We start from the raw sequence: 12,673 nt of genomic DNA on the forward strand, positions 1-12,673 counted from the left end.
ACCTATGTACCTATCTACCTAAACCATAAGAACTACTACTAAGAACTATCTGTTGTTATGACATGACTGTCACGTTGGTCGTTTGGATGAAGAGAGGAGGACCAAGGCGCAGCGTGATAACAATACATCTTCTATTTATTTAACGAAACGAAGAACACGTAAACAAACTATGCAAAACAACAAACGAACGTGAAGCTATATATTAAACAAGTGCAGAAGAGGCAAATTACATATAGACAATAACCCACAAAATACCCAACGGAATATGGCTGCCTAAATATGGTTCCCAATCAGAGACAACGATAAACAGCTGCCTCTAATTGAGAACCAATCTAGGCAACCATAGACATACATCACACCTAGACTAGCAAACACCCATTAAACATACAAAACCCCTAGACAAGGGAAAACACATACATCCCCCATGTCACACCCTGATAATAAAGAAAACAAAGATAACTAAGGTCAGGGCGTGACAATGACCTTTACGTCAATCTGAAGACTGTTATTTATCTAATTACCTAACCATGTTTAATTGTTACCTGATTAAATTAATAATGTAACAATTAAGTCATTAGGATGTGGGGCACCACAAGAGCGGTTCTTTAAAGAGTTACCATCTCCCGAATTAAACTCTAAAGGTCTTTACCTATCACATCTATAAACAGTCAACGTATTAATCATAACCTCGTATCGTCATTCTGAACAGTCGTAACCTCTTTGCATCTGCAATAACCCGAGCCTTACTTATGATTCAATACTACACAACTTAGTTTAATTATTTATTTACTAGCTAATTAAATGCTAACACAGGATAAACTAAATGGTAACGCAGGATAAACATACACACTTAATACATTAAAAACAGGTCCCTAGCAGACTGACAACAATATGTCTGCTTGTTACAAAAGACATGGAGAGGGTGAGAGAGAGGGACAGAGACACTTAACTTTGGTACATTTAGAAACTACTCTCACTTATAGCACTCTTGTACTTTGCACACGAGCCGCCACACGCTTGGAGTAAGAAATCATGAAGGTATTTACGTGAAAATGCCTTGGTTCACCGTGTATCTCTCTCGGAATTGGGCCGCCTTGGAAAGGGGGTTAGGCCTTTTCGTGTTACACTTGTAAGGCTCTGATTGTCCGAAATGGTTCTGAGAGATCTTCTACTGTTGTCCTTTACTGTAGTTGTCCAGTATCCGGTGACTTGTTGTGTAGTGAACAGAAATAGAGTTTATTCTCCTTCCATTCTGGAAGATAGCCTGCCGTGTCGATGGTTCCCAGTGGGGTGATGAGAGTAGCGTACTACGGTGGTTTGAGCAGAGTAGTAGAATGGTTCCCAGTGGGGTGATGAGAGTAGCGTACTACGGTGGTTTGAGCAGAGTAGTAGAATGGTTCCCAGTGGGATGATGAGAGTAGCGTACTACGGTGGTTTGAGCAGAGTAGTAGAATGGTTCCCAGTGGGGTGATGAGAGTAGCGTACTACGGTGGTTTGAGCAGAGTAGTAGAATGGTTCCACTTCAATTTGCTTATTTAGATACTTTACTTAGGACAGCTAATCAGCCGTACCACTGATTGTCCGGGAGGTGACATTATCGTCTCTACCTCGTGTTGAGCTTCAGAGTTCAAACCACTTTGAAGCGTGACCTGCAGCTCTACGTCTCTCTGGTCTGATATGTTAATTGATAACCCATCATTTCATACAGTTTGTTAGAAAGGACGGTTCTGTCAGTCTGACAAGCTCTCTGACCTCACTCAGGGCCGTGACTTGTCACTGTGCAAAGTTTATGTAAAACAATTATCTCTTATGGCTCCTAAAATCATGCCCCTCTCTTAACAAAAACACTTTAATCATTTTTTATATTTCGTGCACAACGCATAGGTTGGACACTTCACAAATGTAGTGGGTATACTTTCCAAGTTACAGTATTTCCTTTATAACATTTTTTATGACATCATGAAATAACAAACAAAACGTCATTAGTGTTCTGTAGATCACCATTAGTGTTCTGTAGATCACCATTAGTGTTCTTTAGATCACCACTAGTGTTCTGTAGATCACCATTAGTGTTCTGTAGATCACCATTAGTGTTCTGTAGATCACCATTAGTGTTCTTTAGATCACCACTAGTGTTCTGTAGATCACCATTAGTGTTCTGTAGATCACCACTAGTGTTCTGTAGATCACCATTAGTGTTCTGTAGATCACCACTAGTGTTCTGTAGATCACCACTAGTGTTCTGTAGATCACCACTAGTGTTCTGTAGATCACCACTAGTGTTCTGTAGATCACCACTAGTGTTCTGTAGATCACCATTAGTGTTCTGTAGATCACCACTAGTGTTCTGTAGATCACCATTAGTGTTCTGTAGATCACCACTAGTGTTCTGTAGATCACCATTAGTGTTCTGTAGATCACCACTAGTGTTCTGTAGATCACCACTAGTGTTCTGTAGATCACCACTAGTGTTCTGTAGATCACCACTAGTGTTCTGTAGATCACCACTAGTGTTCTGTAGATCACCATTAGTGTTCTGTAGATCACCACTAGTGTTCTGTAGATCACCATTGGTGTTCTGTAGATCACCATTAGTGTTCTGTAGATCACCACTGGTGTTCTGTAGATCACCATTAGTGTTCTGTAGATCACCACTAGTGTTCTGTAGATCACCACTAGTGTTCTGTAGATCACCATTGACCATTCATCACGTTCTATGTAGAAACATTGTTCCAATAGTTGCCCTTGAAAGTGTTAGAGTTTTGCCTGGAAAAATCTCCTGAAACAGTCACATTCCTTGGGGGAATGTAGAGAGGGATGTCTGAATGTTCTGTCCTTGATTTACAACAGGGCGTTAGTTGTTAACCCCCACCAGTCCCCCCCTCTGCGGGTGAGAGAGGGTCTAATTGAAGTTATTCATTGCAAACCTGATCTTACCTATTTGGATCCTCACAGGACAGTTATGACCCTGTCTGTCTCTACCTAAACCATAAGAACTACCTGTCTCTACCTAAACCATAAGAACTACCTGTCTCTACCTAAACCATAAGAATTACCTGTCTCTACCTAAACCATAAGAACTACCTGTCTCTACCTAAACCATAAGAACTACCTGTCTCTACCTAAACCATATGAACTACCTGTCTCTACCTAAACCATAAGAACTACCTGTCTCTACCTAAACCATATGAACTACCTGTCTCTACCTAAACCATATGAACTACCTGTCTCTACCTAAACCATAAGAACTACCTGTCTTTACCTAAACCATAAGAACTACCTGTCTTTACCTAAACCATAAGAACTACCTGTCTCTACCTAAACCATAAGAACTACCTGTCTCTACCTAAACCATAAGAACTACCTGTCTCTACCTAAACCATAAGAACTACCTGTCTCTACCTAAACCATAAGAACTACCTGTCTCTACCTAAACCATAAGAACTACCTGTCTCTACCTAAACCATATGAACTACCTGTCTCTACCTAAACCATATGAACTACCTGTCTCTACCTAAACCATAAGAACTACCTGTCTCTACCTAAACCATAAGAACTACCTGTCTCTACCTAAACCAATAAACTACCTGTCTCTACCTAAACCATAAGAACTACCTGTCTCTACCTAAACCATAAGAACTACCTGTCTCTACCTAAACCATAAGAACTACCTGTCTCTACCTAAACCATAAGAACTACCTGTCTCTACCTAAACCATAAGAACTACCTGTCTCTACCTAAACCATAAGAACTACCTGTCTCTACCTAAACCATAAGAACTACCTGTCTCTACCTAAACCATAAGAACTACCTGTCTCTACCTAAACCATAAGAACTACCTGTCTCTACCTAAACCATAAGAACTACCTGTCTCTACCTAAACCATAAGAATTACCTGTCTCTACCTAAACCATAAGAACTACCTGTCTCTACCTAAACCATAAGAACTACCTGTCTCTACCTAAACCATATGAACTACCTGTCTCTACCTAAACCATAAGAACTACCTGTCTCTACCTAAACCATATGAACTACCTGTCTCTACCTAAACCATATGAACTACCTGTCTCTACCTAAACCATAAGAACTACCTGTCTTTACCTAAACCATAAGAACTACCTGTCTTTACCTAAACCATAAGAACTACCTGTCTCTACCTAAACCATAAGAACTACCTGTCTCTACCTAAACCATAAGAACTACCTGTCTCTACCTAAACCATAAGAACTACCTGTCTCTACCTAAACCATAAGAACTACCTGTCTCTACCTAAACCATAAGAACTACCTGTCTCTACCTAAACCATATGAACTACCTGTCTCTACCTAAACCATATGAACTACCTGTCTCTACCTAAACCATAAGAACTACCTGTCTCTACCTAAACCATAAGAACTACCTGTCTCTACCTAAACCAATAAACTACCTGTCTCTACCTAAACCATAAGAACTACCTGTCTCTACCTAAACCATAAGAACTACCTGTCTCTACCTAAACCATAAGAACTACCTGTCTCTACCTAAACCATAAGAACTACCTGTCTCTACCTAAACCATAAGAACTACCTGTCTCTACCTAAACCATATGAACTACCTGTACCTAAACCATTAGAATGGTTGAGAATAACGGACCCATAACAACGTGAAGTTCTGGATCTGGATTTTATATGTTTTTGGTACAGTGAAATAGAAAGCTATAGAAAAAGACAATTAAATACTTTTTAAAACATTCCTTTAAATATAAAACATGTTGCTAAGGAGAGACTGACTTGACTTCTACTGGTGTGTATGTTAAACCAGTGGATTAGCTTTTTGCCACAATGCATCAACAGTACGTGGGCCACAAGGAAGTAATACACACAACTATTAAAATGGACATCAATGTTGTACTCAGAGTACCTCTTTACTCTAGGTTAGCTGTTGTTAACGCTGGAACAGTTATAATCATACAGTATATACACATTCTCACACAGGACACAGGCATTTTAGTGTGTTCATCACGGATCATTTGTAGATATCGTACATTACTCCAATTTAGATGTTTGTCTAATGGGGATCATTTTTCCAATATACTGAATATAAGACTTGAGTGTCTAGTGCTGATTTCATACACTTGAACAAGCTCAAAGGACTGAATCCATGGGGTTTTGTACTGCATTTCCAAAACTTCAGAATCTACTGTAATGTCTAGATGGCAGTAGGACATGCAATATAGTGAGAAAACACACAGAAACCTGAATGCATGGAAAGTTTGTTCTTTACAGTACTAGAGAGGGAACATACACAGAAGAGGCTGACATCTCTCTCCATCTCTCTTCTTCTGCCTGGGTTGTGTCTGGGCATGTCCTGTCTCTTGTTAGCTTCATAGTCATACATCACTCTCCATCTCTTCTCTTCTGAATGAGTTGTGTCTGGGCATGTCTTGTCTCTTGTTAGCTTCATAGTCATACATACATAGTGACAGGACAGACCTCATCCCTAAGTCAGAGGGAGGAGGAGATACAAGGAGCCTCTGGACTCTGGAGAACTAGTCAGGAAATAGGAAGAGATATTCTGTGTCTAGTGTTCCGTTCATGTACTCCTCTGAGAAGCAGAAACTCAGCTACTATCAATCCTACTAAACGTTGTTTTGGATGTTGGAAACTGGAATATTGATCATTCCATGAGAAAACAGCAACTCAAGTTTCCCAGTCAAGCATGTATGAATTTCCAAGTAGCACATGAACGCAGCAGTAGTGTAGTCAGTGCCCCCTGCCCCTCTTCTCTCTCTGTCCTGGAGTACAGTAGCACCTCCCTGACCCCAATCCTACCCCTCTCAAGGGTCTGACATGTCCATGAAGTCATTCTCTGGTGGCGGGCCGCTCCGGTACCAGCTGCAGGAAGAGTCTGAGCGTTTGATGCAGGCATACTGTCTGGCCTGCTCCCCACTCAGACTGTTAACTAGCAGCCAGTCGGTCCAAAGACACTCATTATCCGTAATGGTGGCACAAGGCACTGAGTAGCAGGTAGCAATCTGAGGATAATGACAAGGGGTTTGAGTTAGGTTGTTATAGTAGCAATCTGGAGAATACAACCAGGTGCTGGTGGCAATCTGGGGACAACAACCAGGTTCTGGTGGCATTCTGGGGACAACAACCAGGTTCTGGTGGCAATCTGGGGACAACACCCAGGTTCTGGTGGCAATCTGGGGACAACAACCAGGTTCTGGTGGCATTCTGGGGACAACAACCAGGTTACAGTAGCAATCTGGGGACAACAACCAGGTTCTGGTGGCAATCTGGGGACAACAACCAGGTTATAGTAGCAATCTGGGGACAACAACCAGGTTCTGGTGGCAATCTGGGGACAACAACCAGGTTATAGTGGTAATCTGGGGACAACAACCAGGTTCTGGTGGCAATCTGGGGACAACAACCAGGTTCTGGTGGCAATCTGGGGACAACAACCAGGTTATAGTGGTAATCTGGAGAATACAACCAGGTTCTGGTGGCAATCTGGGGACAACAACCAGGTTATAGTGGTAATCTGGGGACAACAACCAGGTTCTGGTGGCAATCTGGGGACAACAACCAAGTTCTGGTGGCAATCTGGGGACAACAACCAGGTTCTGGTGGCAATCTGGGGACAACAACCAGGTTATAGTGGCAATATGGGGACAACAACCAGGTTATAGTGGTAATCTGGGGACAACAACCAGGTTATAGTGGCAATATGGGGACAACAACCAGGTTACAGTAGCAATCTGGGGACAACAACCAGGTTATAGTGGCAATATGGGGACAACAACCAGGTTATAGTGGTAATCTGGGGACAACAACCAGGTTACAGTGGTAATCTGGGGACAACAACCAGGTTCTGGTGGCAATCTGGGGACAACAACCAGGTTATAGTGGTAATATGGGGACAACAACCAGGTTATAGTGGTAATCTGGGGACAACAACCAGGTTACAGTGGTAATATGGGGACAACAACCAGGTTCTGGTGGCAATCTGGGGACAACAGGAAGGGTTATAGTGACAATCTGGGGACAACAGGAAGGGGTTTGGGTTATGTTATAGTTTACTGTGAGAGAGAGAGAAAAAGACAGTGAGACATTGAGAACTCACCTTGCAGTCACAGCCCATCTGGTATCTGTAGTTGAGGTTCTTCTTCTGCGACATGGACAGGTTGTCCCAGGGTTCTACCAGATCACACAGTCCAATGGACATCTTCCCATCACTCCACATACTACCTGCAGGACAACACAGACACCTTCCCATCACTCCACATACTACCTGAGGACAACACAGACACCTTCCCATCACTCCACATACTACCTGAGGACAACACAGACACCTTCCAATCACTCCACATACTACCTGTGGGACAACACAGACACCTTCCCATCACTCCACATACTACCTGAGGGACAACACAGACACCTTCCCATCACTCCACATACTACCTGAGGACAACACAGACACCTTCCAATCACTCCACATACTACCTGTGGGACAACACAGACACCTTCCCATCACTCCACATACTACCTGAGGGACAACACAGACACCTTCCCATCACTCCACATACTACCTGAGGACAACACAGACACCTTCCCATCACTCCACATACTACCTGAGGACAACACAGACACCTTCCCATCACTCCACATACTACCTGAGGGACAACACAGACACCTTCCCATCACTCCACATACTACCTGAGGACAACACAGACACCTTCCCATCACTCCACATACTACCTGAGGACAACACAGACACCTTCCCATCACTCCACATACTACCTGTGGGACAACACAGACACCTTCCCATCACTCCACATACTACCTGAGGACAACACAGACACCTTCCCATCACTCCACATACTACCTGAGGACAACACAGACACCTTCCCATCACTCCACATACTACCTGTGGGACAACACAGACACCTTCCCATCACTCCACATACTACCTGAGGACAACACAGACACCTTCCCATCACTCCACATACTACCTGAGGACAACACAGACACCTTCCCATCACTCCACATACTACCTGAGGACAACACAGACACCTTCCCATCACTCCACATACTACCTGAGGACAACACAGACACCTTCCCATCACTCCACATACTACCTGAGGACAACACAGACACCTTCCCATCACTCCACATACTACCTGAGGACAACACAGACACCTTCCCATCACTCCACATACTACCTGAGGACAACACAGACACCTTCCCATCACTCCACATACTACCTGAGGACAACACAGACACCTTCCCATCACTCCACATACTACCTGTGGGACAACACAGACACCTTCCCATCACTCCACATACTACCTGAGGACAACACAGACACCTTCCAATCACTCCACATACTACCTGAGGACAACACAGACACCTTCCCATCACTCCACATACTACCTGAGGACAACACAGACACCTTCCCATCACTCCACATACTACCTGAGGACAACACAGACACCTTCCCATCACTCCACATACTACCTGAGGACAACACAGACACCTTCCCATCACTCCACATACTACCTGAGGACAACACAGACACCTTCCCATCACTCCACATACTACCTGTGGGACAACACAGACACCTTCCCATCACTCCACATACTACCTGAGGACAACACAGACACCTTCCAATCACTCCACATACTACCTGTGGGACAACACAAACACCTTCCCATCACTCCACATACTACCTGAGGACAACACAGACACCTTCCCATCACTCCAAATACTACCTGAGGACAACACAGACACCTTCCCATCACTCCACATACTACCTGTGGGACAACACAGACACCTTCCCATCACTCCACATACTACCTGCAGGACAACACAGACACCTTCCCATCACTCCACATACTACCTGAGGACAACACAGACACCTTCCCATCACTCCACATACTACCTGAGGGACAACACAGACACCTTCCCATCACTCCACATACTACCTGAGGACAACACAGACACCTTCCCATCACTCCACATACTACCTGCAGGACAACACAGACACCTTCCCATCACTCCACATACTACCTGAGGACAACACAGACACCTTCCCATCACTCCACATACTACCTGAGGACAACACAGACACCTTCCCATCACTCCACATACTACCTGCAGGACAACACAGACACCTTCCCATCACTCCACATACTACCTGAGGACAACACAGACACCTTCCCATCACTCCACATACTACCTGCAGGACAACACAGACACCTTCCAATCACTCCACATACTACCTGAGGACAACACAGACACCTTCCCATCACTCCACATACTACCTGCAGGACAACACAGACACCTTCCCATCACTCCACATACTACCTGAGGACAACACAGACACCTTCCCATCACTCCACATACTACCTGAGGGACAACACAGACACCTTCCCATCACTCCACATACTACCTGAGGACAACACAGACACCTTCCCATCACTCCACATACTACCTGAGGACAACACAGACACCTTCCCATCACTCCACATACTACCTGAGGACAACACAGACACCTTCCCATCACTCCACATACTACCTGAGGACAACACAGAAACCTTCCCATCACTCCACATACTACCTGAGGACAACACAGACACCTTCCCATCACTCCACATACTACCTGTGGGACAACACAGACACCTTCCCATCACTCCACATACTACCTGTGGGACAACACAGACACCTTCCCATCACTCCACATACTACCTGAGGACAACACAGACACCTTCCCATCACTCCACATACTACCTGTGGGACAACACAGACACCTTCCCATCACTCCACATACTACCTGTGGGACAACACAGACACCTTCCCATCACTCCACATACTACCTGAGGGACAACACAGACACCTTCCCATCACTCCACATACTACCTGAGGGACAACACAGACACCTTCCCATCACTCCACATACTACCTGAGGACAACACAGACACCTTCCCATCACTCCACATACTACCTGAGGACAACACAGACACCTTCCAATCACTCCACATACTACCTGAGGACAACACAGACACCTTCCAATCACTCCACATACTACCTGAGGACAACACAGACACCTTCCCATCACTCCACATACTACCTGAGGACAACACAGACACCTTCCCATCACTCCACATACTACCTGAGGACAACACAGACACCTTCCCATCACTCCACATACTACCTGAGGACAACACAGACACCTTCCAATCACTCCACATACTACCTGTGGACAACACAGACACCTTCCAATCACTCCACATACTACCTGAGGACAACACAGACACCTTCCAATCACTCCACATACTACCTGAGGACAACACAGACACCTTCCCATCACTCCACATACTACCTGCAGGACAACACAGACACCTTCCCATCACTCCACATACTACCTGAGGACAACACAGACACCTTCCCATCACTCCACATACTACCTGAGGACAACACAGACACCTTCCCATCACTCCACATACTACCTGCAGGACAACACAGACACCTTCCCATCACTCCACATACTACCTGAGGACAACACAGACACCTTCCCATCACTCCACATACTACCTGAGGACAACACAGACACCTTCCCATCACTCCACATACTACCTGAGGACAACACAGACACCTTCCCATCACTCCACATACTACCTGAGGACAACACAGACACCTTCCCATCACTCCACATACTACCTGAGGACAACACAGACACCTTCCCATCACTCCACATACTACCTGTGGGACAACACAGACACCTTCCCATCACTCCACATACTACCTGAAGACAACACAGACACCTTCCCATCACTCCACATACTACCTGAGGACAACACAGACACCTTCCCATCACTCCACATACTACCTGAGGGACAACACAGACACCTTCCCATCACTCCACATACTACCTGAGGACAACACAGACACCTTCCCATCACTCCACATACTACCTGCAGGACAACACAGACACCTTCCCATCACTCCACATACTACCTGAGGACAACACAGACACCTTCCCATCACTCCACATACTACCTGAGGACAACACAGACACCTTCCCATCACTCCACATACTACCTGCAGGACAACACAGACACCTTCCCATCACTCCACATACTACCTGAGGGACAACACAGACACCTTCCCATCACTCCACATACTACCTGAGGACAACACAGACACCTTCCAATCACTCCACATACTACCTGAGGACAACACAGACACCTTCCCATCACTCCACATACTACCTGAGGACAACACAGACACCTTCCAATCACTCCACATACTACCTGAGGACAACACAGACACCTTCCCATCACTCCACATACTACCTGAGGACAACACAGACACCTTCCCATCACTCCACATACTACCTGAGGACAACACAGACACCTTCCCATCACTCCACATACTACCTGTGGGACAACACAGACACCTTCCCATCACTCCACATACTACCTGAGGACAACACAGACACCTTCCCATCACTCCACATACTACCTGAGGACAACACAGACACCTTCCAATCACTCCACATACTACCTGAGGACAACACAGACACCTTCCCATCACTCCACATACTACCTGAGGACAACACAGACACCTTCCCATCACTCCACATACTACCTGAGGACAACACAGACACCTTCCCATCACTCCACATACTACCTGAGGACAACACAGACACCTTCCAATCACTCCACATACTACCTGAGGACAACACAGACACCTTCCCATCACTCCACATACTACCTGAGGGACAACACAGACACCTTCCCATCACTCCACATACTACCTGAGGGACAACACAGACACCTTCCCATCACTCCACATACTACATGAGGACAACACAGACACCTTCCCATCACTCCACATACTACCTGAGGGACAACACAGACACCTTCCCATCACTCCACATACTACCTGTGGGACAACACAGACACCTTCCCATCACTCCACATACTACCTGAGGACAACACAGACACCTTCCCATCACTCCACATACTACCTGAGGACAACACAGACACCTTCCAATCACTCCACATACTACCTGAGGACAACACAGACACCTTCCCATCACTCCACATACTACCTGAGGGACAACACAGACACCTTCCAATCACTCCACATACTACCTGAGGACAACACAGACACCTTCCCATCACTCCACATACTACCTGAGGACAACACAGACACCTTCCAATCACTCCACATACTACCTGAGGACAACACAGACACCTTCCCATCACTCCACATACTACCTGTGGGACAACACAGACACCTTCCCATCACTCCACATACTACCTGTGGGACAACACAGACACCTTCCCATCACTCCACATACTACCTGAGGACAACACAGACACCTTCCCATCACTCCACATACTACCTGAGGACAACACAGACACCTTCCCATCACTCCACATACTACCTGAGGACAACACAGACACCTTCCAATCACTCCACATACTACCTGAGGGACAACACAGACACCTTCCCATCACTCCACATACTACCTGTGGGACAACACAGACACCTTCCCATCACTCCACATACTACCTGAGGACAACACAGACACCTTCCCATCACTCCACATACTACCTGAGGGACAACACAGACACCTTCCCATCACTCCACATACTACCTTCAGGACAACACAGACACCT

At 45.4% G+C, this 12,673-nt stretch overlaps 2 protein-coding genes across 4 annotated transcripts in view; one reads left to right on the plus strand and one right to left on the minus strand.

Moving 5' to 3' along the window:
• LOC139552800 (synapsin-2-like) overlaps positions 1–12,673 on the plus strand; it is a 274,172-nt gene that overhangs the window by 146,354 nt on the left and 115,145 nt on the right. The window lies entirely within an intron of this gene.
• The window catches only part of LOC139552810 (metalloproteinase inhibitor 4-like), a 62,762-nt gene continuing 54,737 nt past the window's right edge, over positions 4,649–12,673 (minus strand). For both annotated transcript variants that reach the window (XM_071364872.1, XM_071364862.1), the window contains exons 4-5: positions 7,108–7,232; positions 4,649–6,013 (exon numbers count right to left, since the gene is read on the minus strand). In XM_071364872.1, coding sequence (XP_071220973.1) covers positions 5,816–6,013; positions 7,108–7,232 — 323 coding nt within the window. In that variant the 3' untranslated portion in view covers positions 4,649–5,815. The remainder of the gene's footprint in view (positions 6,014–7,107; positions 7,233–12,673) is intronic.

The sequence above is a fragment of the Salvelinus alpinus genome, chromosome 2 (genome assembly GCF_045679555.1).
Source record: "Salvelinus alpinus chromosome 2, SLU_Salpinus.1, whole genome shotgun sequence".
NCBI lineage: Eukaryota > Metazoa > Chordata > Actinopteri > Salmoniformes > Salmonidae > Salvelinus > Salvelinus alpinus.